The sequence below is a fragment of the Spermophilus citellus genome, assembly GCF_964194105.1.
Source record: "Spermophilus citellus genome assembly, chromosome: 15".
NCBI lineage: Eukaryota > Metazoa > Chordata > Mammalia > Rodentia > Sciuridae > Spermophilus > Spermophilus citellus.
Genome location: NC_138195.1, coordinates 88,589,709 through 88,610,886, shown reverse-complemented (window position 1 = coordinate 88,610,886; position 21,178 = coordinate 88,589,709). Strand labels below are relative to the sequence as shown.

General features: G+C 40.4%; 1 protein-coding gene across 8 annotated transcripts in view; it reads left to right on the top strand.

Annotated features, from left to right (window-relative positions):
* Window positions 1-312: 312 nt before the first annotated feature.
* The window catches only part of ATE1 (arginyltransferase 1), a 146,709-nt gene continuing 125,843 nt past the window's right edge, over window positions 313-21,178 (top strand). The window contains exons 1-8 of one of the 8 annotated variants that reach the window (XM_081268774.1): window positions 313-493; window positions 3,245-3,308; window positions 4,774-4,836; window positions 9,347-9,450; window positions 11,726-11,980; window positions 14,599-14,828; window positions 17,173-17,301; window positions 18,168-18,296. In XM_081268774.1, the coding sequence (XP_081124900.1) occupies window positions 409-493; window positions 3,245-3,308; window positions 4,774-4,836; window positions 9,347-9,450; window positions 11,726-11,980; window positions 14,599-14,828; window positions 17,173-17,301; window positions 18,168-18,296 (1,059 nt within the window). In that variant the 5' untranslated portion in view covers window positions 313-408. Of the gene's footprint in view, window positions 989-3,244; window positions 3,309-4,773; window positions 4,837-9,346; window positions 9,451-11,725; window positions 11,981-14,598; window positions 14,829-17,172; window positions 17,302-18,167; window positions 18,297-21,178 lie in introns of all 8 variants that reach the window. The other 7 variants (XM_081268770.1, XM_081268776.1, XM_081268775.1 and 4 more) reach the window with 7 other exon arrangements.

Sequence of the window (21,178 nt, the reverse complement as noted above, 5' to 3'; positions counted from 1 at the left end):
TGGCTGTTTACACGCCAGACAACCTAGACTGATGGCTTCTCTTCAAAGGCCGGAGGGGCCACGGACTCCAGCTGATAGCGGCTTCCTCCTGCGGCCCAGCCTTCCGCCGTCCGGGCCCTCACCGATGGCAGAACGCCCGTTTCTGTACCTGCACCGGGAGCACCGCGGCCAGCGGGCTTCCGCGCGGTGGAAGGGCAGCCTGGGAGGGAGCTTTCGCCTGAGCTCCGCGCAGAGCGGCGGGTGAGCGAGGCCCGGAGCCCCGCTTTCCGCGCCGCGGGCCCCAGCGCGGCCCCCGCCCCCTCCCCCCGCCGCGCCCCCGCCGCCGCGCTCCCCGCCGCGGGCCCCGCGCCCTCCGAGCCAGGCCCCGGGCGCCGAGAGGCGTGGCCGCCCGCAGCACGGGCGGCGGCCATGGCCTCGGTGGTGGAGTACAAGGGGCTCAAGGCCGGCTACCACTGCGGCTACTGCGACTCCGAGGAGGGCAAGGCGTCCTGCGGTGAGTGCCTCGTCCATCCGGCCGCCTCGCGCCCAACGCTCGCCGGCCTCCGCCGCGCTCCGGCGGCCCCTGGCGAGGGGAGCGGCTCCGGCTCCCCGCTGCCGCTCGCCTCTTCCCAGCCGTTTCCACTCGCGCTCCATCTCTCCGCTTCACCCTCACGAACGACCGCGGCGCCTCACGGAGAAGGAACGGAAATAGCGGAAAGCTGCCCTCGGTCAAGATGGCGCGAGCGGCGTCAGTCCCCCAGGCGCCCGGTCGCGTCGGGCCTGCGGGTGCCCAAGTGGCTTCGCGCGAGCCTCGGAGGCTCCTGGGCGGCGCGCTGCATTGTGGGGTGGCGGCGACGGCGGCGGCGTTGGGCCGGGCAGCGCAGTGCTTGCGGGGCCGTGGCCATGGCTTCCTGGAACGCGCTGTCGCCTAGCATCGTAGAGTATTTCGAGGGCGAGGACTTCTATCGCTGCGGCTATTGCAAGAACGAGTCGAGCAGTCGCTCCAATGGTGAGCGAGGCGGAAGCGGGAGGCCGACCGCCGCGGCCCGGGGTTCTGGCGGACCTGTCTGGGGGACGCGGGGCGGCCGGGCCCCTGACCAGCTCCTGGCCGGCCTTGGGCCGCGGCCCCCCGGGGCTGTGGCTGTCAGTTACGTCTGACGCCGTCAGCCTCGGCCGCGAAGCTGCTCGGTGCGCGTCCCGCGAAACCCCAGGCTGCCCCTGCCCGCCAGACGGGCGGGGACGGGCTCGCCCTCGCCTATCCCGGACGCCCGTCTGCGGGGCCGGGCGCGCTGAGCTGCACCTGGGACCCGCTCCCCGGAGCGTGCAAACGGGGTGCGGGGCAGGCGGGGGCCTGGTGAGGCGCGCGGCGCGGCAGGTGTGTGCACTCCCGTGCAGCCTCCCTGGTGGCGCCTGGGTGCGACGCCTGGGGCCCGTGGCTGCGGCCAGGACGGCGGGGGCGTTCGTCTGGGTGTTTGACACTTTGCTCGGGACGCGTGCTGTGTCATTCCTCCACCCACCCGGGCGAGGACACCCAAGTCAGCCCGCTGTCTTGTCCTTCGTGACTCAGGTCTCTCGGGGAAGGCACCAACCATCCTATTTATTTTCTGCCGTGTCGGGCAGACGCCATGATCCAGGGAATAACTGAGCACTGAAGAAGCGGGACAGCATTTAAACGGAGGGTTAAAGGGAGAAAACAGGATGCCAAAGGCCTATGTGACATGACAGCTCTGAGAGGAGCAAGGCCCAGGAGAAGCACAGCAAATAGTGGCAGTGGTTGCCTTCGAGTGATAGAGGTTCCATCCTTCTCTTTCTTGAGGATTTTTGTATTGTGACTCTAATATCTATATCATCAGTAAGTTATATTAAACATAACCTAAAATTAATATTTTGCTAGGGCCTTAGTTATTTTCCAGTAATTTTAGTAAGAGAAAATTGGCCAAGATAAATGTGTATTTCAAGTTTTGTGGAAGAAACCTGCCTTCAACCTTTTCATCTAGAGACATCAGTATACATTTCTATCATTTCAATTTTAGTTTACCCATTACTGTAGGGCACATATCTGTTCTGTTGGTGGGTATGATTATTCCCATTTTACAGAGGATGGAAATAGAGGCTTACAGAGAAACATTCTGGTATTAGTGAGGGCCTGCTAGGTGTCTGGACATTTTTGCTGGGCTTGTGTACCATGCTTTTTCCTGCTTCACTTTGCTCTGTCAGGCCTATCTCTATCTTGACATATCTCTGGTACAGTTTACTATTCACAAAAGGAAAAAGTCCACTTCTCTCTCTCTCTCTCTTTTTTTTTTTTTTTTTTTGAGACAGGATCTCAATATGTTGCCCAGACTGGTCTGGATTTTGCAGTCCTCTTGCCTCAGCTGGTATTATTGGCTCCACCATACCCTGCTCCCCATTTCTCTCTCTCTTTCCCTCCTTTTTTTCCTTTTTGGTTCTGGGGATTGAGATTGAACCTAGAAGCCCTTTGTCACTGAACCACATCCCCAACTATTTTTAAACTTTTTATTTTGAGACAGGGTCTCCCTAAATTTCTTATGGCCTTGTTGAAGCTGGCCTCAAATTTCCGATCCTCTTGCCTCAGCCTCCCAAGTTGCTGAGATTACTGGCATACACCACCATGCCCAGCTCCATTTCTCTTTTAACCTTAGTTCGAATATACCTTTAAATGTTAGTTACTTTTCCCCCATAGTTTAATTTGATCGTCTCATAGTTCCTGTAATCATCTCTTGGTATCCTCAGCATTTGGGTTAGTTTTTCACTTAAGAGAGAATATTGCTACATACTTTTGCCCTATTTTTAGTATTTAAGACTGCTGAGCTGTGTGTGTGTATATATATAAAATATGTGTGTGTGTGTGTATAAATTAGAACTAATATGCACAATATTTTTTGCTGAATATTCTACAGAGACTAGTGTATTAAACCATTGGTGACATAATTAAAGTTTGGAGCTGTGTTCTAGTCTGATTGCAGTAAGGATCTAGATTTATGATGACATGGAGACCATTGACTAATCCTCAATTTGATGTCATTTTATGTATTTTATTTTTAAATTAAAATAAATATATCTTATTTTTAATTTGTGTTGCATATATGCCACACTAAGGAGTGTGAAGTATGCAGTATTTTTCTCCTGTGTGAGTGTTCTAGAATTTTAGCCTAAATGGCCATATTTTAAAAATTAACACTTTGAATTTTAGCAGGAAGGAAGTTTAACCCTGCTGAATTTAACACGTCTTATTTTTTTTTAGGCATGTGGGCACATTCTCTGACAGTACAGGATTATCAAGACCTTATAGATCGAGGATGGCGAAGGTAAAGTTTTTTAATACAAAGATACTTTCTGCTGTTTTTCAGGTACTTCTTATAAAAAGTTTGCCTTTAGAATATTTTCTTGTTAGAAAGAGGTTTAATAAGGTGTTTGTTCTTTTGTGTAGTTATTTTGTTTTTTAAAAAATATTAGGAAAATTTCAAGTAAACAGAGAAGTAGAGCCTCATGTATCTATCACTAAACTTCAGAAGTTAGTAAAATTCTGCCAATCTTGTTTTATCCATTCTCATCGCTTCCCCTGTCTCCAGTCTCAAAACACTTCACAGCAAATTACGCCTAAATTATTATTACAGATAGCATATCCATATACTCATAATAAATATGTATATTTAAGAGGGAAGGGATTTTTTCCTTTTTAACATACCTACAATACCTTTATCACACTTTATAAAATTAATAGTTCTTTCATTTTACTTTTCCTCAATCTACATTTTCTAGATTGTCTCAAAATCTATTTTTTAAAAATTCCATTAAGGGTTACTCATTGCTCTTGTAGAGTAGTTGTTTTTAGAGATGATTTTTAAGTAACTTGTAGATAAAGTTTCTTATGTAAATATAAGCAACATTAAGTAGTCTAATATTCTCTAAAGACATGGGATTAAACATATCAGTTAAAATGTTAATGACTTTAATTATGAAGTTCAAGAGGGAGGTGTAGGTCAGAAGTTGAGGATTTTTTATGCCATGATAAGGAACCTTATTATTTTTTAAGGTAGAGGGGAACCATGAAGAATTTTAAGAAACATATATGATGGAATTTGATTTGAATAAGAGCATTCAGATGGCAGAGAGGAGTTTAAGGAGGTGATCATGGAGGCAGGAAGAAAGTTCCAGAAATTATTGCACTATCCAGATAGGAAATGAAGAGGACTTGTGTGTTAGTGGCAGTGGAGATGGAGGGGAAGGGGCACATTTTAGCTCTAGCGAGCTTGTTGATAAGATACAGAGGTGAGTTAGAGGGGATAGTCTAAAAAGATCGACAGGTTTCTGGCTCGAGAACTGAATGAGTGGTTCTGCCATTGGCTGGGGTCTGGGATGCCTGGAGAGAGTTTAGTTTGTGGTATTTTATGCTTGTGATCATCCATGCCAGGGTTCACAGTGGTGGCGTCCATCAGTCCCACCTCATCACCAGCGGTTTTCTTTCATTGTCCTATGGTTTTGGGGTATTGGTGGTAGGCAAAGGCATTGAAGGGATGGCAGGTGCTGGTGAGAAGGTAATTGAGGCAGTTCACCTTGCTGTAAATATGTAAAGGTTTGAGAAGGAGAGGGCTGGCTTCTGGTGCTCGGTATACCTACTTGCAAGATGATTTTGGTTTTGAAGAGCAATTAAACCTAAATACGTTTTTATACTAATCACTAAAGTTTTACCCTTAATTTAGTGTTCTTGTACTAACCTGTTTTGGCCCATGTGAACAGTGTAAGAAATTAACAAACTTTTTATAATTTTAGAAGCGGCAAGTATGTGTATAAACCTGTCATGAATCAAACATGCTGTCCTCAATATACAATAAGGTAAGGGGATCTATCATGGGAAGACTATGTGCTATTTTAAAGCAGAATCTTATGCTTTTTTATTATGAGTTTAGGTAGACATTATAAGGAAAAACAAATGTCTTTTCGAATACTGATGCTATATTATTTATATGTTAACCAATAACTTTTAATAATAGCTTAATTGATCCTTATGTAAATAAAATGTAAGAAAATGTTTCATTGCTTTATTTTTAGCATTCTAATTAGTGGATGCTGTGAATATTGGTAAATATTCATAATACTTTTAGATACCAAATTTTTATAGGACTTAGCAGAGGAATCTCCATATTCTATTGTTGCTTCGCTGTGTTTATAGTCAGTCAAACCACAGGATCCTGTAGTAGTAGGAGGGCATAACTCCACTCTGCCATATACAGAGCCTACTTTTCTTACAGGGAAGACTTAAACCAAAAAGTCTATTTCTTGATTTTTTTTCATAACCTTTTAGGGCCTTTTGGATCTTTTCCTATGTGCCCTCCCACCTCATTGCAATACAGAAGAATTTTCTTTCCTTTTCAGATTATAAAGGCCTTTTTTTTGCCAGGTGTGGTGGCACATGCTCCTAATCCCCCTTGGGAGGCTGAGGCAGGAGGATCACAAATTCAGTCCCAGCCTCTGCAATTTAGTGAGAATCTTGTCTCAAAATGAAAAATAAAAGTCCTCCTCCCTGATCTTAGGACAAACAGGATTCATTTCTTCTCATCATAGGCAGAGTTATCTATCCTTGAGCACACACCCACCACAGGACTGAAGTAATTCAGATTTTGAGGATGGCACCAGAATATCTAAGAAATGACTGTCTCACAAATTAACAAGTGAATTACAACTCCAGACAGAGAGCACCTGGAATGAAACTTTTGAATCACCACTTGAAACCCCTGTTCCCCTTGATGGGCAGAATCACAGCCTCTGGGACAGGAGTCCCCTGTTTATCCTTTGCTAGAAAGCAGTAAAACTTCCTTTTCCCCTTTCATAAATAAATAAGTAAGTAAATAAAGGTCTGGGGATGTAACTTAGTGGTAGAGGTTCAATTCCTAATACCAAAACAAACAAACTTTTCTTTTTGTAGAAAATATGAAACTGCTTTTGAGTATGTATTTCTCCTCAGTTTTAATGTGTAAATATGTTCTAGATTTAAAAAATCATAATTGTATCTCCCCATTTTTTTTCTGGTCTTTGCACCTGCCTCCCTTAATTGCTGTTAACTTGTTTTTGAGTTGTAGGCTATTTTGAGAATTTGGTGAAAGCCCAAACCCCTCTCTGTTTAAAGAAAAGCCTTGGGGGCATATAGACACAGATATATCACCTTCATGTCTTAATTTTAGGATAATTATGGACTCCCAAAGGTCCACTGATTCCTAATGAAGAGTTTTCTCTTACCTAACTGGACATCAGATGGGCAGATGATAAAGAGAAAAGATTGGTGTGTGGTTTGCTGACACCGTCTCATTTATTCACATATAATATAGAATACAGCATAGCTTTTGCCATCCTCTTTCAGCTTTCTTGGTTATGAGGAGATGACATCCTTCAAGGCAGAAGTCACTTTCTGGAATATGAGCAAGATACCCTGAGGATTTTTATGATAAGAAAAGGGTGCTTTCAATTGGTTAAAGGAAAATTACCTAATTGATCCATGCAAAGCACTCTTTTAGGTGTATTGCCTTTATGAGAAGAGATTGAGTTAACTGCCAAATGTGATTTTTGAATTTCACCTGGAATCAAACATTTCCTGAACTGAATTGTTGCTCTTTACAGAATTTCTTTATATACCTTAATCTTATGGAGTCATTATTCATACTTCCTATTTAGACTGTTTTGTTCATTGTGAAATTATAATGAGAATTTAAGAAAGGGAAATTAAATCTCACAACTTGTCTTTTTTTTTTTTTTTTTGGTATCAGGGATTGAACTCAGGGGCACTCAACCACTGAGCCACACCCTCAGCCCCCTTTTGTATTTTATTTAGAGACTGGGTCTCACTGAGTTTCTAAGTGCCTTGCTAAGTTGCTGAGGCTGGCTTTGAACTCACCATCCTCCTGCCTTATCCTCTCAAGCTGCTGAGATTATAGGCATGCGCCACTGTGCTCAGCTACAGTTTGTCTTTTTGATAGGCAGAGGTTAGGGATTGCCTGCCTAGCACATGAATTTAAAATTTTGTAAGCATTATACATGCTCATAAAGTCCAGATGGTCCCATAAAGCTTATTATGGACTAGCAGTCCCTGAAACCCTCCTTTCCCTTTTTCTATTTCTCTGTGGCCATCACCGTCAACCCTTAGCTGATTCTTTTGGTTTTCACCTCCCTATCTTTTTAAGTAACATGCTTGTTTAATTATAATACTGACATTTACCCCTGGCCCCCGTTTTTGCAGGGCTTCTCCCTATGAACGAGGATTTGGCTGTCTTTTACTGTTCCACTGCCACATTCAGGCTCCTTTTTCTTCTCACCCCCAGCCTCTCATCTTAGAAGTATGAAGATTTTGGATGGATGGTTCGCAGCATTATGAACATGTAGATGTGCTTCCCAGCTGAGCTGTGTGGGCTTCTGGACCGTTTCCTTGCTTTCCCTGGAGTTAACTGTTTTGTTGTTTGCAGAGTCTTCAGTGTACCTGTTCCCAGGTGTTTTGAAACCCTCTCTGTGGTGTGCTTTTTCTCTTGGGGTGTCTAGATGTGTTGCTACTGCCCTCGTCGTCTTCTTCCTGACACTCTCATGCCCTTCACGCTTGCTGCAGCGCCGTCATCCTGGATCTCTCGTCATCATCATCTGGGGGATGCTCGTTGGCTCCGAGTTGAATCTCCATCTCATCTATTTGCCTTCTTTCTTTGATTATTCCCTTGTTTTAGGGAAGCTCATCTTCTAAAGTTTCCTGAGAAAAAGTACATGAGAAAAAATGTTTTGAGACTTTGCATGTCTGAAAATGTTTTAATTAACTCCTCAGAAGGGCTTTTTAGTTCTGCTGCGTATGGAAATGTAAGATGGGAGTAATTTTCCTCTGGAGTCTTCAAGGCTTTGCTCATTGTTGTGCTGTTGTTCAGAAGTCAGGTGGCATCTGATTCTCGTGCCTTTGTCTTTGGAAGATCTTTCATCCTTAGTGTTTTGATATTACACAGTCTGGCTGTGTGTGTTGTTTTCGTCCATCGCACATGGCCTGGAGTGGGACCCTTCTGATCTGGGAAATCCTTTCATTCTTCAATTTGGGAGAATTTTCTTATATTATTTTGTTGATCTTCCTTCCTTTGTTTTTCTTTGAATGCCTTTATTCAGATATTGGACCTTTTGGACTGGTCCTCTGACTTTTTTAGGAGTGTACTGGGGATTGAACCAAGGGACATTTGACCATTGGATCACATCCCCAGTCCTCTCTATTTTTTATTTTGTGATAGGGTCTCTCTAAGCTGTTTAGGGCCTTTTTAAGTTGCTGAGGTTGGCCTCAAACTTTAGATCCTCTTGCCTTAGCTTCCCTAGTCTCTGGGATACTGGCATGCACCACCATGCCCTGCTTCTCTAATATTTTTCTTTTCACTTTTCCATCTATTTTTACTGAATTTTTTTTGGAAATTTCCTTAACTTTATTTTCCAAGTCTTTACCTTAATTTTTATTTCTCTTACCAGTCCTTCCTTCTGAGGGTCTTTTATTTTGGCCCATTTTCTGTTTTGTGTTGGGGATGCCTGTTGCTCCATGGCTGTGGTAGCTAAAGAGAAATAGAGATTTCTGAGGAGTTTTTAAGGTTTTTCTGCTTAGTCTAAACCTCCTGGTTACTTTGTGCCACCTGTTAGGTACCTATCTACACAGTAGCGGATGTCCTGGAGAATCTGATGACTTCAGGGTTCCAGTGTTCCACTGGAAATTCTGTGCATCCCCGTTGGGCTTACTTTCTATGAGCCTTGGGTTCATTGATCTGGCTGGGCTCTTCTGTTGGGGAACATGTGGTTTGTCGTCAGGTCTGATCATACTTTGGAGAGAAAGAGTAACCCTCTGGTATTCTGGGGCAGGGTTGGGAGCTCAGGATCAGGCTGTGGACCTCGTTTGAGCTTCTTGTTTTCAGTCAGTGTGCTGGCCGCGGCAGAGGTCCCTCCTGAAAGCTACCTGTGTAGGGGGAAGTCAAGGGGGCAGAGGAGGGAGGGATCTGATGGCTGACTGCTTTGGAAATGATCTCTGAGGGAGGCCTTGAAAATCAGGGCTTGGCTTTCTTGGGTCACTGTCTGTCCTCACTGTACTTCTGCCTACCCTTCTGGCGTTTCTCCCCTTCTCTTTTTCAACTTTGGTTTATGTGTTTTCCTTTCTCTTTTTCCCTTCCTCCTTTCCCCCCTTTCTCCTCACTATAGCATTAATGAAATTTAGTGTGGAATTAGAGGCTCCTTAAGCCCCATCTTTAACCAGAATCCCATGTATAACATTGTCCTCAGTGTCCTTGGTACTACCCAGATTGATTTTGTTTCTTCAGAGTTTTAGTTTTCTTTAAAAATATTCGTTTTGCTTTTGTAGGTGCCGACCTTTACAGTTCCAGCCATCAAAATCTCACAAGAAAGTTTTGAAAAAAATGTTGAAATTTCTGGCTAAAGGGGAGATTTCCAAAGGAAATTGTGGGGGTAAGATGAAACCGGGTCTAAAATCTATTTACTTTAACATGACGAACCTTTTCAGAGTTCCCACTTTGAAACACCTCCGGTTAGGTCAGGGAGTGGGGTTGCTGTAATCATGTACTATTGAGATGACAGGGACTACATTCTGCCGTTCCAGTCACCCCCAGATCAAGGAAGGAGAGTTGAGCTGGGAAAGAAAATTGAGGATCATTTTCAAAATGGTGTGACTTTCTGGAGTTTATTGAAATTTTCATTTTTTGAATGTTTTGACAACTCATCTTACTCAATTCCTATAATATGCTTATGAAGTCAGTGGAAAGTGAGCTGGGTGTATAGCTCAGTTGGTAGAATGTTTGCCTTGCATGCACAAAGCCCTGGGTTCAAACCCTAGCACCACACACACACACACACACACACACACACACAAAAAAAAATGAAAAAGAAAGTGGCATTATGTCTAGAGAAACAGATATTTAGATACAGCCTATACAAGACTGCACTGTGTCTTTGCTGAGTAAGGGTTAGGTTTTCATTATTATTATTATTATTACTACTACTACTGCTACTACTACCACCAGGGATTGGACTCAGGGGCTCTTGACCAGTGAGCCACATCCCAGCCCTATTTTGTATTTTATTTATAGAGACAGGGTCTCACTGAGTTGCTTAGCACCTCATCTTTACTTTGACTGGCTTTAAAGTTGTGATTCTCCTGCCTCAGTCTCCCGAGCCATTGAGATTAAAGGTGTGCGCCACTGCACCTGGCAGGTTTTCTATATTTGAATAAGGCTTTCCTTCAAGAAATTATGTTATTATGTTATTATGTTCTTTTTTATTTATCTGATGAATTTTAAATTATGAGTGATTTTCCTAAGAGATGCTTAGTAGCATTTAATTAACTTTGGTTACAGATTCTTAATGTTTTCAGAGTTTTTAGTCTTTTTCTTCTTCTTCTTTTTTGGTATTAAACTCAGGGGCATTTGACCACTTGAGCCACATCCCCAGCCCTGTTTTGTAGTTTATTTTGAGACAGGGTCTTATTGAGTTGCTTAGTGCCTCACCATTGCTGAGGCTGGTTTTGAACTTGCTATCCTCCAGTTTCTGCCTCCGAGCTGCTGTTTTTTCTTTTTTCACCTTTACAAAAGGTTTTTTGTTGGCAGTGCCTAGAGCAAGAGTGTAAGAATTGGGAATGCTGTCTATTCTTAGAGCTCTTTTTCATAATTGCCATAGAAAACACCTAATCCTGAGAAACTCCTAGCTCGCTAATTCATTCCACAAGTATGATTTCCATCCTTGCACCACCCGTGTCACTGCCTTATGCCCTGGAGATAGAGACCTGCATGAAAGGTTAAGTTTTTACCAGGCACAGCCCTGGGTGGATCAGGATTCAGGACAGTGTGGAACAGACTTGGTAGAGCTATGGGCACGGAAGAGGCCAGAGGCTTAATTTTATAGGTCCAGTGCTGATTGGAACATTGGAAACATCAGAATTTTGGTGCATCTCTGATTAGTTTTACTGGTACATACTCTTCAAGTTTAAATAAATTTTTGTTTGCTAGTTAATATGCAGGGTTTTTTTTTTTTTTTGAATTTGGGAATCATGTTCTAAGTTAAAAAATTAACATGTAGATAAGCTTTGAGGATGCTGTCCCTTTGTAAATTGATGGTTGCGTATCTTTTTACATAGTTTTTGCATTTGGCTCTTTATTTTCTTGTGTCGAGCTTCTAAATTATTTATGTCTGGAACTTAATTCAAGGAATGATGTATTCATTAGGGTAAAAGCCTAAACAGCTGTGACAAAAAGACACCAAAACCCAGTGGCTACACAGTGCTGGCAGTCGGTTTCTTCCTTCACGTCCATTGTGGTGTTCTGGGTAGAACTGGAGCTTTGCTCCCCTTTGGCCATTCTGGGACTCACTTCAACATTTGATTTCCCAGGTCACTCTGTTTTTTTTTTAACCCAGCCAGAGAGATGTAAAGATAGAAGTAAAGAGATGTAAAGATAGAAGTCCTAGGTCACAGTTTTCCTTTAAGTGAGACAAAATTAGGTCTTTTTTTGTTGGGGATTTGGTCACAACTTGAAGAGTGATGGGCAGTGCCTTCAGTTGGGGCACCGTGGTTTCAACAAGGACAGCTCTCCTGCTTTGAAAGGAGGAGAATGGATTTGGTGGATACACAGTAGTTTCTCTGTGCTGGAAATAGGGGCATTATAGTTCTGTGTTTATCTTGGCCATGTCAAATGACCCGAACTGATGGGCTTTCTTTTCTTCTGGCTTTTAGATGAGCCCATGGATTCCACGGTGGAGGATGCTGTTGCAGGTGACTTTGCATTAATAAATAAATTGGATATAAAGTGTGATCTTAACACTCTCAGTGATGACCTCAAAGAGAGCTTAGAGAATGAAGAGACGAAGATAGAAAAACACTCAAAGAAGGAAGAATCAAATGAATCAATTCATTCACAAGCTAGAGAAGAGAAGTTGGGCTCTGGTGAACCATCACATTCAATTAAAGTTCATACTGTTCCTAAGCCAGGTAATGAACATTTGATATCAAGTTATATTAACTGCTTTTCTTTTCGCTTGAGTCACTGTGATGCTTGGCTTTCATGGCATCTGTAACGTAGAGCCCTGTTTTATACTGGAAGAGACTACCTATATTTAGATGAACAAATCATGTCTTTTTAAACCATTATGCTTAAAATCCTGAAATAATATCCTTATTTTCCCCAAATACAGTCATTTCAAAAATTCTATTTCATTACATTATAACCTTAGAGGCTTGAGAATTAGATTTTTGTTAATGAAAAGGTATGGTGAGGGCTGGGGTTCTGGCTCAGTTGGTAGAGCACTCGCCTCAACGTGCGAGGCCCTGGGTTCAATCCTCAGTACCGTGTTAAAACAAATAAATAAAGTAAAGGTATTGTGTCCATCTACAACTAAAATGAAGGAAGGAAGGAAGGAAGGAAGGAAGGGAGGGAGGGAGGGAGGGAGGGAGGGGAAGGAAGGAAGGAAGGAAGGAAAAGAAAAGAAAAGAAAAGATATGGTGATAAAAAATAAACAGTTATTTTTAGAAAAATGAGATTATAGGTATTATGTCCCAAATGCAGATATTAAGTTTATCATTCAAATTTTTAATACAGTTATAATTCATTTTCATTTAAAAAGTCTATATTTTCATGCTTAATTTTAATAAGGTAAGACTTTTTCCTATGTTCTCATTTATAAAAAAAGTTAGGTTTAAAAAATTCACACACTAAAAAAAAAAATTCACACACTGTTAAATGGGTTTTTTACCTATAAAATTTTCAAAATTATTTCATAAAATATGAAGTTGGATAGTTTTTGAATTAATTTCTATTCATTCAAAATGATGCCAGGAGTTATTCTTTTAGTATTAGAATTTTTTTTGGTTCCAATTTATGTTATAGAAGTCAAAGTACAGAGAACTTTCCATTGGCACTTTTAAAATATTTTTTACATAAGTCATTCATGGTATTTAAATTGATGTTAGTCTAAGATTTCATCCTAATTAATAAAAAGAGTCCAATGAAATATTATGTTTAGAGAATTTCTTTCAACCCTAATTCTTTTGTGTTGTACAGGGTCAGCTCTTTCTCATTTATTTATTTATTTTGGTACCAGGGACTGAGCCACATCCCCAGCCCTGTTTTGTATTTTATTTAGAGACAGGGTCTCACTGAGTTGCTTAGCACTTCACTTGTGCTGAGGTTGGCTTTGAATTCATGATTGTCCTCCCTCAGCCTCCTGAGCCCCTGGGATTACAGGTGTGTGCCACCATGCCTGGCTATTTATTTCTTCTTATAAATATTACTTATAGCTAGTTAAATTTCTAAAAAGTTTTTCATTACAGAGGATTTCAAACGTAGGCCAGTATAGATAGAATAGTACAATGAATGTCATGTCCCCTGTCCTTGTTTGATATAGTTCTTTACTGATTACAGTCACTATGTTTTATCTCTGCCCAAATCTAGTTCCTCCTCCTAGTATCATACTGAAGCAAATTTTAGATACTATGCCATATTCTTTAGAATTCATCCCTAAAAGATAAGAACTTGAAAAAAATATATTCACAATACCATTATTATACCTAAGTAAAATTTCATACTGCCATTGAATATTCAGTGTTCAAATTCCAGTTTTTAAATATTGGTTTGTGTCAAGAGTCAGATGATTCCAACACAACTGGTTGATGCATTTAAAAAAATCTTTTTTTGAACTGTAGGTTTCTCTTCTGTTGTTCCCCTTTGTTAACTTTCAGGTTATTACTTGTTGAAGAAAGTGAGTTGTTTTTCGTGGGTTGTTTGTCCCACTCTTTGTAACTAACTGATCATATCTGCAAATGCAGTTTAACCGTTCTTTGGCCACCTATAAATTGATAGTTGGATCTAGAACTTTTAACCAAGTTCAGGGCTAAGTTTTCTTTTGTTCTTTTGAAGGGGGGAAGTTTTAATCATCTTAGGATATTATTTATTTGAGGCTTGTTAAGGTTACTCTATGGGTCATTGAATTTCCTTTCAGAAGATATAAATGTCTGGGTGCCTCTCTCTCTTTTTTTTTTTAAATATTTATTTAGTTGTAGATGAACGCGCACAGTATCTTTATTTATTTTCATGTGGTGCTGAGAATCGAATGCAGTGCCTTACACGTGTGAGGCCAGCACTCTACCACTGAGCTACAGCCCCAGCCCCATGGGTGCCTCTCTTTTCTTAGTGTTAATAGTCATAGCTGCTCAGTACCTAAATCCGTTTATTAATTATATATTCTAATTCTGTCATTCATTCATTTATTCATCCACTGCCATCAGTGCTGTCAGGAATTGCCTCTAGAAATGTGGGTTAAACAAGCAGAAGATATTTGATTGGATATGTTCTTTCTACTTACAAAGGCAGAGAAATGGGTGGTATTTTAAGAGATTTTTCAATAGTAAGAACTGCCTTGAAAAATTTCAGTGACACTTTCCTTTTTTGGCAATTCTTGCTTTTGAGGTAGAATTGCAAGTTGAACCTAGAGCCTCTTCCCCAGAACTAACTTAACTGTTAGAACTCTTGGGACTGTAGAATTTTTGAGATTCTTGAAAAAACATTTTTAGAGCCAAGTGTGATTGGTCTAATATTTTGAAACTTTTTTTAGGCAAAGGGGCTGATTTGAGTAAGCCTCCATGTCGAAAAGCAAAGGAAATCCGGAAAGAAAGAAAAAGGTTAAAACTCATGCAGCAAAATCCAGCTGGAGAACATGAGGGTTTCCAGGCTCAAGGTCAGCCACCATCTTTATTCCCACCAAAGGCTAAATCCAACCAGCCCAAATCACTTGAAGATTTAATTTTTGAATCTTTGCCAGAGAATGCGTCACACAAGTTAGAGGTATTTTGGAGATTTTTTTATTTGTTGATGTTTGTTTGTTTTGGGGTACTTTATATTCTTTGAAATTATTTGCCTATATTTTGATTCTTTAAATTATGAGAAATGAAGGAGAATTGGGGTTTTACTAAGTTAGCTGCTATTTGAGAGAAATATCCACTTCTTCAAAAAGAATTTTTGAAAATATTTGAGGCAACCAGCTACTAAAATTCTGAAAATTATTCCAGTTTTAGCATGTTATGGTTTTTGTATCCTTTGAAATTAAGTAGTTAAAAAAAAAAGAAAAATACTCTTTAGAATTTCATTTTAGAAATTTAGATAGCAAAAGGTAGTTTAGATAGTAAGAGACTAGATCACACTAGGAAAATCACTGTTTTACCTGTTAGAGTATTCCGATCTGATGAAGATGTCAATCAGTGTCATATATGCAAGCCAGCAGTTGGGAATCAACCTAGCAGTATTAAGTTATACTGAAAAAATTCCTTGCTCGTTAAGTAGTCCCAATCAATTTGGGCATGATATGAATGTTTTAGAGTTAAAATTCTCTTTTTTTCCAAATTGACTTACATTTCTAGATCAATTTCAGATTTCTTAGTATTAATTTTACTTATATAAAATTCTCAGCTGGGCACAGTGGCATGTACCTGTAATCCCAGTTGCTCTGGTGGCTGGGGGTGGGGCTGAGGCTGGAGGATTCAAAGTTTGAGCTAGCCTGGGCAACATAGAGAGACCTATCTCCAAGTACACAAATAGATAAAAATAAAAAAAAACTTCTCTAAGACATTTACTGTAATGATTTCATTATATATTCTCATACTTGATTAGTAACTAATCAGCCTTTGAATTTATAACTTAATATCATCTAAGAATATCACTTAATGTTTAACCTAATACTAAAGATTAGCTTTGATGCATTCTAAACCTTAGAGCAATATATGTATTATCAAACTTAAATTTTATTTTAATAACTTTGATTATTATAACTCTGATTTTGGTATTGATTTTTCCTCCACAAAATCAATTGTAAAGAGAATTGAGTACATTACCTAAAATATTTTATAAAGAGACCTTATAAAGAGACTTTATCTTTTGATTATAAATAGTAATATATTCAGGGAATCAACCATACCTCATATAACAGTTCTATAAGCATAAACTTTTGCTTCTTTTTTTGTATTTGGAATGGAACCCAGGGCCGCACATACATAAGGCAAGCGCTCTGCCACTGAACGACATCCCCAGCCATTCATTCATTCATTCAGTTATTTATTTATTTTTGTGGCACTAATGTTTGAACATAGGGCCTTGCACATGCTAGGTAAATGCTTTACCACTGAGCTATATCCTCAGTCCCCCCCCCCCCCCACACACACACCTTTTAAACATGTTTTTTTTTTTTTTTGAGATACCATCTCCAAAGTTACCCAGACTGGCTTCGAACTTTTGATCCTCCTTCTTCAGCCTCCCAAGTAGCTGGGATTCCAAGTGTGCACCACCACACCCAGCCCACTATTGCTTTTTTAATGTTATGGGTCCCAGGATGTATAGAGATTTGTTATCCACTGGATGTCACTCTCTTCATGTAGGAATTACTTCTCATGGCACTCAAGAACAGTTATGGCTTTATTATATTGCATTTGATTTTGTTTTATTGTTGTGCTTTGCTAATACTTTTAACTGGTTAGTAAATAATTAATGATAAAATATATATTAGCCATTACCATATTCAATTATTGCTTTTAATTCATCCTCATTTTATATATGAGAAAACTAAGTCACAGAGAGGTTAATTTCCTTGACCAAGATGGTGACAATGTGAGATTTGAGCAAAAGAAGTCTAATTTCAGAGTCTTCCTTTTTACCAGGCTATGAAGGAAAGCTTTATGAGGATTATTGTTTTTATTTATTTAACGGAGTTGTAAATTTAAAGTTAGAAATGATAAATGAAAATGTTCAAAAAATATGTTCACAGTTTCCGTCTTTCCGACTGACTTATTGATGGCGATTTGTTTACAGCTAACATTAAGGAGTGTGTATTTATGCTTTTGCCATGAGTGCTAGAAGAATCCTGCTTGTGTGCAGTACACAGGCTCACATGTTCAGCCATCGGAGGTGAGGCTTAGAGCTCAGAGGAATCCTCCTCTGTCAGTTTAAGGAGTGTAGAACTTGCAGAAATCACTTCTTTATTTACTAGTTGATTTTTTTCATAATGTTCATGATTTTTATATTTATGCTTTAATATTTGCTGAAACTTTTTTTTGTGGTGTGGGAATTACTGCTAATGCATATTCTACAGAATGAATAAATGAATTAATTAATGAACATTGTTTTTTAACTCCTTCTGAAGGTGAGGGTGGTGAGATCATCTCCACCAAGTTCTCAGTTCAAAGCCACATTTCAGGAGTCTTACCAGGTCTATAAACGATACCAGATGGTTATTCACAAGGACCCACCTGACAAACCAACTGTGAGCCAGGTCAGCAGGGCAATTGTCATTTTTCTGTGCAAACAGAACTTTCCCCTTCATTTGGTATCATTGTATGAAATCTTGATTTATTTGTGGTACATTTTACTTATATTCAGTTTGCAGCTTATCTGCACAGAGAAAAGACTGACTTAATAGACATTCTGAAAGTGCAAATGGTACCCAGTGTCATGTCAAGTGCCAGTTATGTGTAATTTCAAAGTGGAAAGTAACATGTAAAGGATGCATTTACCTGAAAGTGAGAAAGCTCTAAGGTGAAATAACTGAGAAAAATATATTTCTATGTTAGACATGTGTTGTCCAACATGGTTAGTGTGCTTTATCCATATTTAAAAGTTATCTGTAGAAATAGTCATAGCTAAATTATTATGTTAATGTGCTACCCATGCACAATTGAGTGGGGCTGGAAAACTCAGGCAGCAGAGTGTTTCAATGGATGTCCTCATAACCTTATTGTAATTTTGTAAATCACATGACCCAAGAAAAAAATCTGGAAGGGAAAGCAAGCTTAAACCACTTCACATAAGTGAGGGTGCAAAAGTGGTGGCCATGGCCATGATCAGCAGCAGTGCTGATTAGTGCACGCAGAGCTGCAGTTGACTGGTACAGAGAGAACCAGAGTGAAACAAAGACAGACTTCCTGGCCTTTTGCGAGTTGGTCATGGCATTAGTGCACAGTCCACATTTAGGATGGGTGCCAGTCAGCCTACTCCAGAGGATCTTGTTTTTATGAGAAATTCCAATGCTGAGCTTTGGAAGTGGATTTGCGGAGATCTTACTCTAGCCTCACCTTCAGAAGCACATCGTCAGCTGGAGGTGTTTCAATAGCATTTGCTTGTATTTTCCTTGCTCTGAAGGTGAGGTTAGTACCTGTCTCCTTTGAGGACCCAGAGTTCAAGTCGTCCTTCAGCCAGTCCTTTTCTTTATATGTCAAGTATCAAATGGCCATACACCAGGATCCGCCTGATGAATGTGGAAAGACTGAGGTACTGTTTGCTAAAACGTTTTTCATTTGTTGACGAGGTTGTCTGAGAAGAAGCATAATATGTATATAACCTTCTTGTGCCATTTTCTTACCTGTTAAATTGAGGGGATCTTCCTTTCATTGTGATTTGCTTAACTGTTGGGAGAATGAGTCATACTTGTGAGCATTTTGAGTCCTTCAGAAAAAAGATTCAAGATATGTCCTCCTGCAGGGTTTTCTTGAGGAACCTGGATGTAGGGTGCTGTGGGTTCAGTTGTTCAGCCCAGGTCAGCAGACATTTGACTAAGGACCAATGTGTGCCAGATGGTGTGCCACAGAACCCAGGGAAGAATCTGTCTTCAAGGGATTGATGTTCAGCTGGGAAGGACAGACCAGGGAAGTAGGAGGGGAGAGTGACTATATTGAGGTTATTACTTAGAACATCACTTAACAAGCATTTATGAGGTCCTATATTTTCTAGGCCTGGGATATTGAATGAATAAGAGACAGCATGTCGCCACAGTGGGGTAGTTAGGTGTTAGAAGAAGGGTGCCAGCAGACAAAGAGGAATTAAGAATTTTGATTTTTTTGTTTGTTCATTTAATTGCTCTTGTTTTTTTAATGGCATAAAATGTGTAAGCTAAAGAGAGGATTAATAAGGTAGGAGTTGGCCCTCCATGTTCCCTGAGAAAAGGCTGACTTTGCAGGCTCTTACAGTCTTCTGATTAAAAGGTGTGATTTGTAGGTGAATAGCATCATGGTGCCCTCAAATGCAGAATCTCAGGCCTCGTCATAGGTCTACTCAGTCAGAATCTGCAGTTTTTAAAATGTTTATTTATTTTTTAGTTGTTGCACACAATACCTTTATTTATATGTGATGCTGAGGATCTAACCCACAGCCTCGCTCACGCTAGGCGAGCGCTCTACCACTGAGCGACAACTCCAGCCCCAGAATCTGCATTTAAAAATTTTTTTTTTTTTAGTTGTAGATGTACACATTCCTTCATTTTATTTATTTATTTTTATGTGGTGCTGGGGACTGAACCCAGTGCCTCACAAGTGGGAGGCAAGCTCTCTGCCACTGAGCCACAACCCAGCTCCTGAATCTGCATCTTAAAGGAGGTTCTCCCAGGTTTGAAAAGTGCTGACCTGGGTTCCCCACTGAGATGCACAGCTGGAGTCCATGCATTTTCTGGTAATAAGGATTCTGCTGAGCCTTGAAACTCCTTTTGATAGTTTCCTGGGTCTGTCTTTTTCTGAACTTTGCCTCTTCCCCCTGCTCTGGAAACTGAGGCTTTGTACCTGCCGCCTCACCATTCTCCACGTGGTGTAGTGTGTTCACCCTGAGTCTTTCCCTCAACCTTTCCCTGACAGCTTCACTGTCTTGTGCAGGTCAGTGCAGACCTACTTACTGCAGTGGTCCAGGTATTGGAAGTCTAGTTGCAGGGACAGGTAAGAAGTTCCCACATTGTTGGAATTAGGATTGGGTTCCTAGGGAGAGCCAGTTTGGTGTAGGACTGGAGGTTAGAGAGATTTTTTTTTTTTTTTTTTGAGAGAGGTACTCGCTGAACCAAACCTGCACAGATGAGGAAGTGTTTGTAGGTCCAAAGACACAAGAGCATTGTGGGCAACAGGACTAGGATGTGTGGAGCTGTGCATGTCAAAATCCTGTGCTGTGATTGAGAAACCATTTGACTTAGTATGGCCAGAGTATTGGGTTTGTGTTATGTGATAGCAGAGGCTTTTGGAGATTTAAGTAAGACACACATTTAAAAAAAAAAATATTATTTGGGATATACATAAAACTCCTAAGAACCTATCTTCAATAGTTCTCAACATGCTGCCATTTTAATTTTATATCTCTCCATAGTTTTTTGTTGTTGCTTTGCTGGGTTATTTTATACCAAGTCTTAGATATAATTTGATCTGTATTTCAGTAGGTATCTCAACTTATTGCCAAAGTGGGACATTCAGGTATGTGCCTCCTAATGGAGTCCAATGCATATAAAGCACTGCCTAAGGAACATTCTTGCTAAAGAAATGGAATCTGGATCTTTTTTTTAAGAGAGAGAGAGAGAGAGAGAGAGAGAGAGAGAGAGAGAGAGAATTTTTTTAATACTAATTTTTTAGTTTTCGGCGGACACAACATCCTTGTTTGTATGTGGTGCTGAGGATGGAACCCGGGCCGCATGCATGCCAGGTGAGCGCGCTACCGCTTGAGCCATATCCCCAGCCCTGGAATCTGGATCTGTACAAGCTTCTAGATCTAATTACCAGTTCACCAGAAAGATAAGGGCTAAAACAACACTTGGGTAATTTGTATGGTAAATAACTTGGTTTATTTTAATAAATAAACACTATTCAAAGAAAAGAAGGAACTCTGTTCTTGATTAAAAGTTAGAAACTTGGGGTTGGGGATGTGGCTCAAGCGGTAACGCGCTCGCCTGGCATGCGTGGGGCACTGGGTTCGATCCTTGGCACCACATAAAAATAAAATAAAGATGTTGTGTCCACTGAAAACTAAAAAATAAATATTAAAAAAAAATTCTCTCTCTCTCTCTCTAGGAAAAAAAAAAGAAACTTAAAAAAAGAAAGTATCTACAATACCACCCTCACACTCAACAAAATGCACAAGAATTATATCATGTAATGCCTAGTACATATTCAGTTTTCTCTAGTTATTTCAAAAAAATGCCTTTTTATATTTGGTTTGTTTGAATCAGGATTTCTTTTGATACTCTTATAAATATTAGAACAAATTTTTCTTTTTGAAAATCACATTTTCTTTAAGAAATTAGCTCATTTATCTTAGAATTAATTTTGCTTCTTTTTATTGATTATTTTTGAAAATGCAAGCAAAAAGTGCCATGAATGTGATATTTATGGGTGTGTTTGTATGTGTGT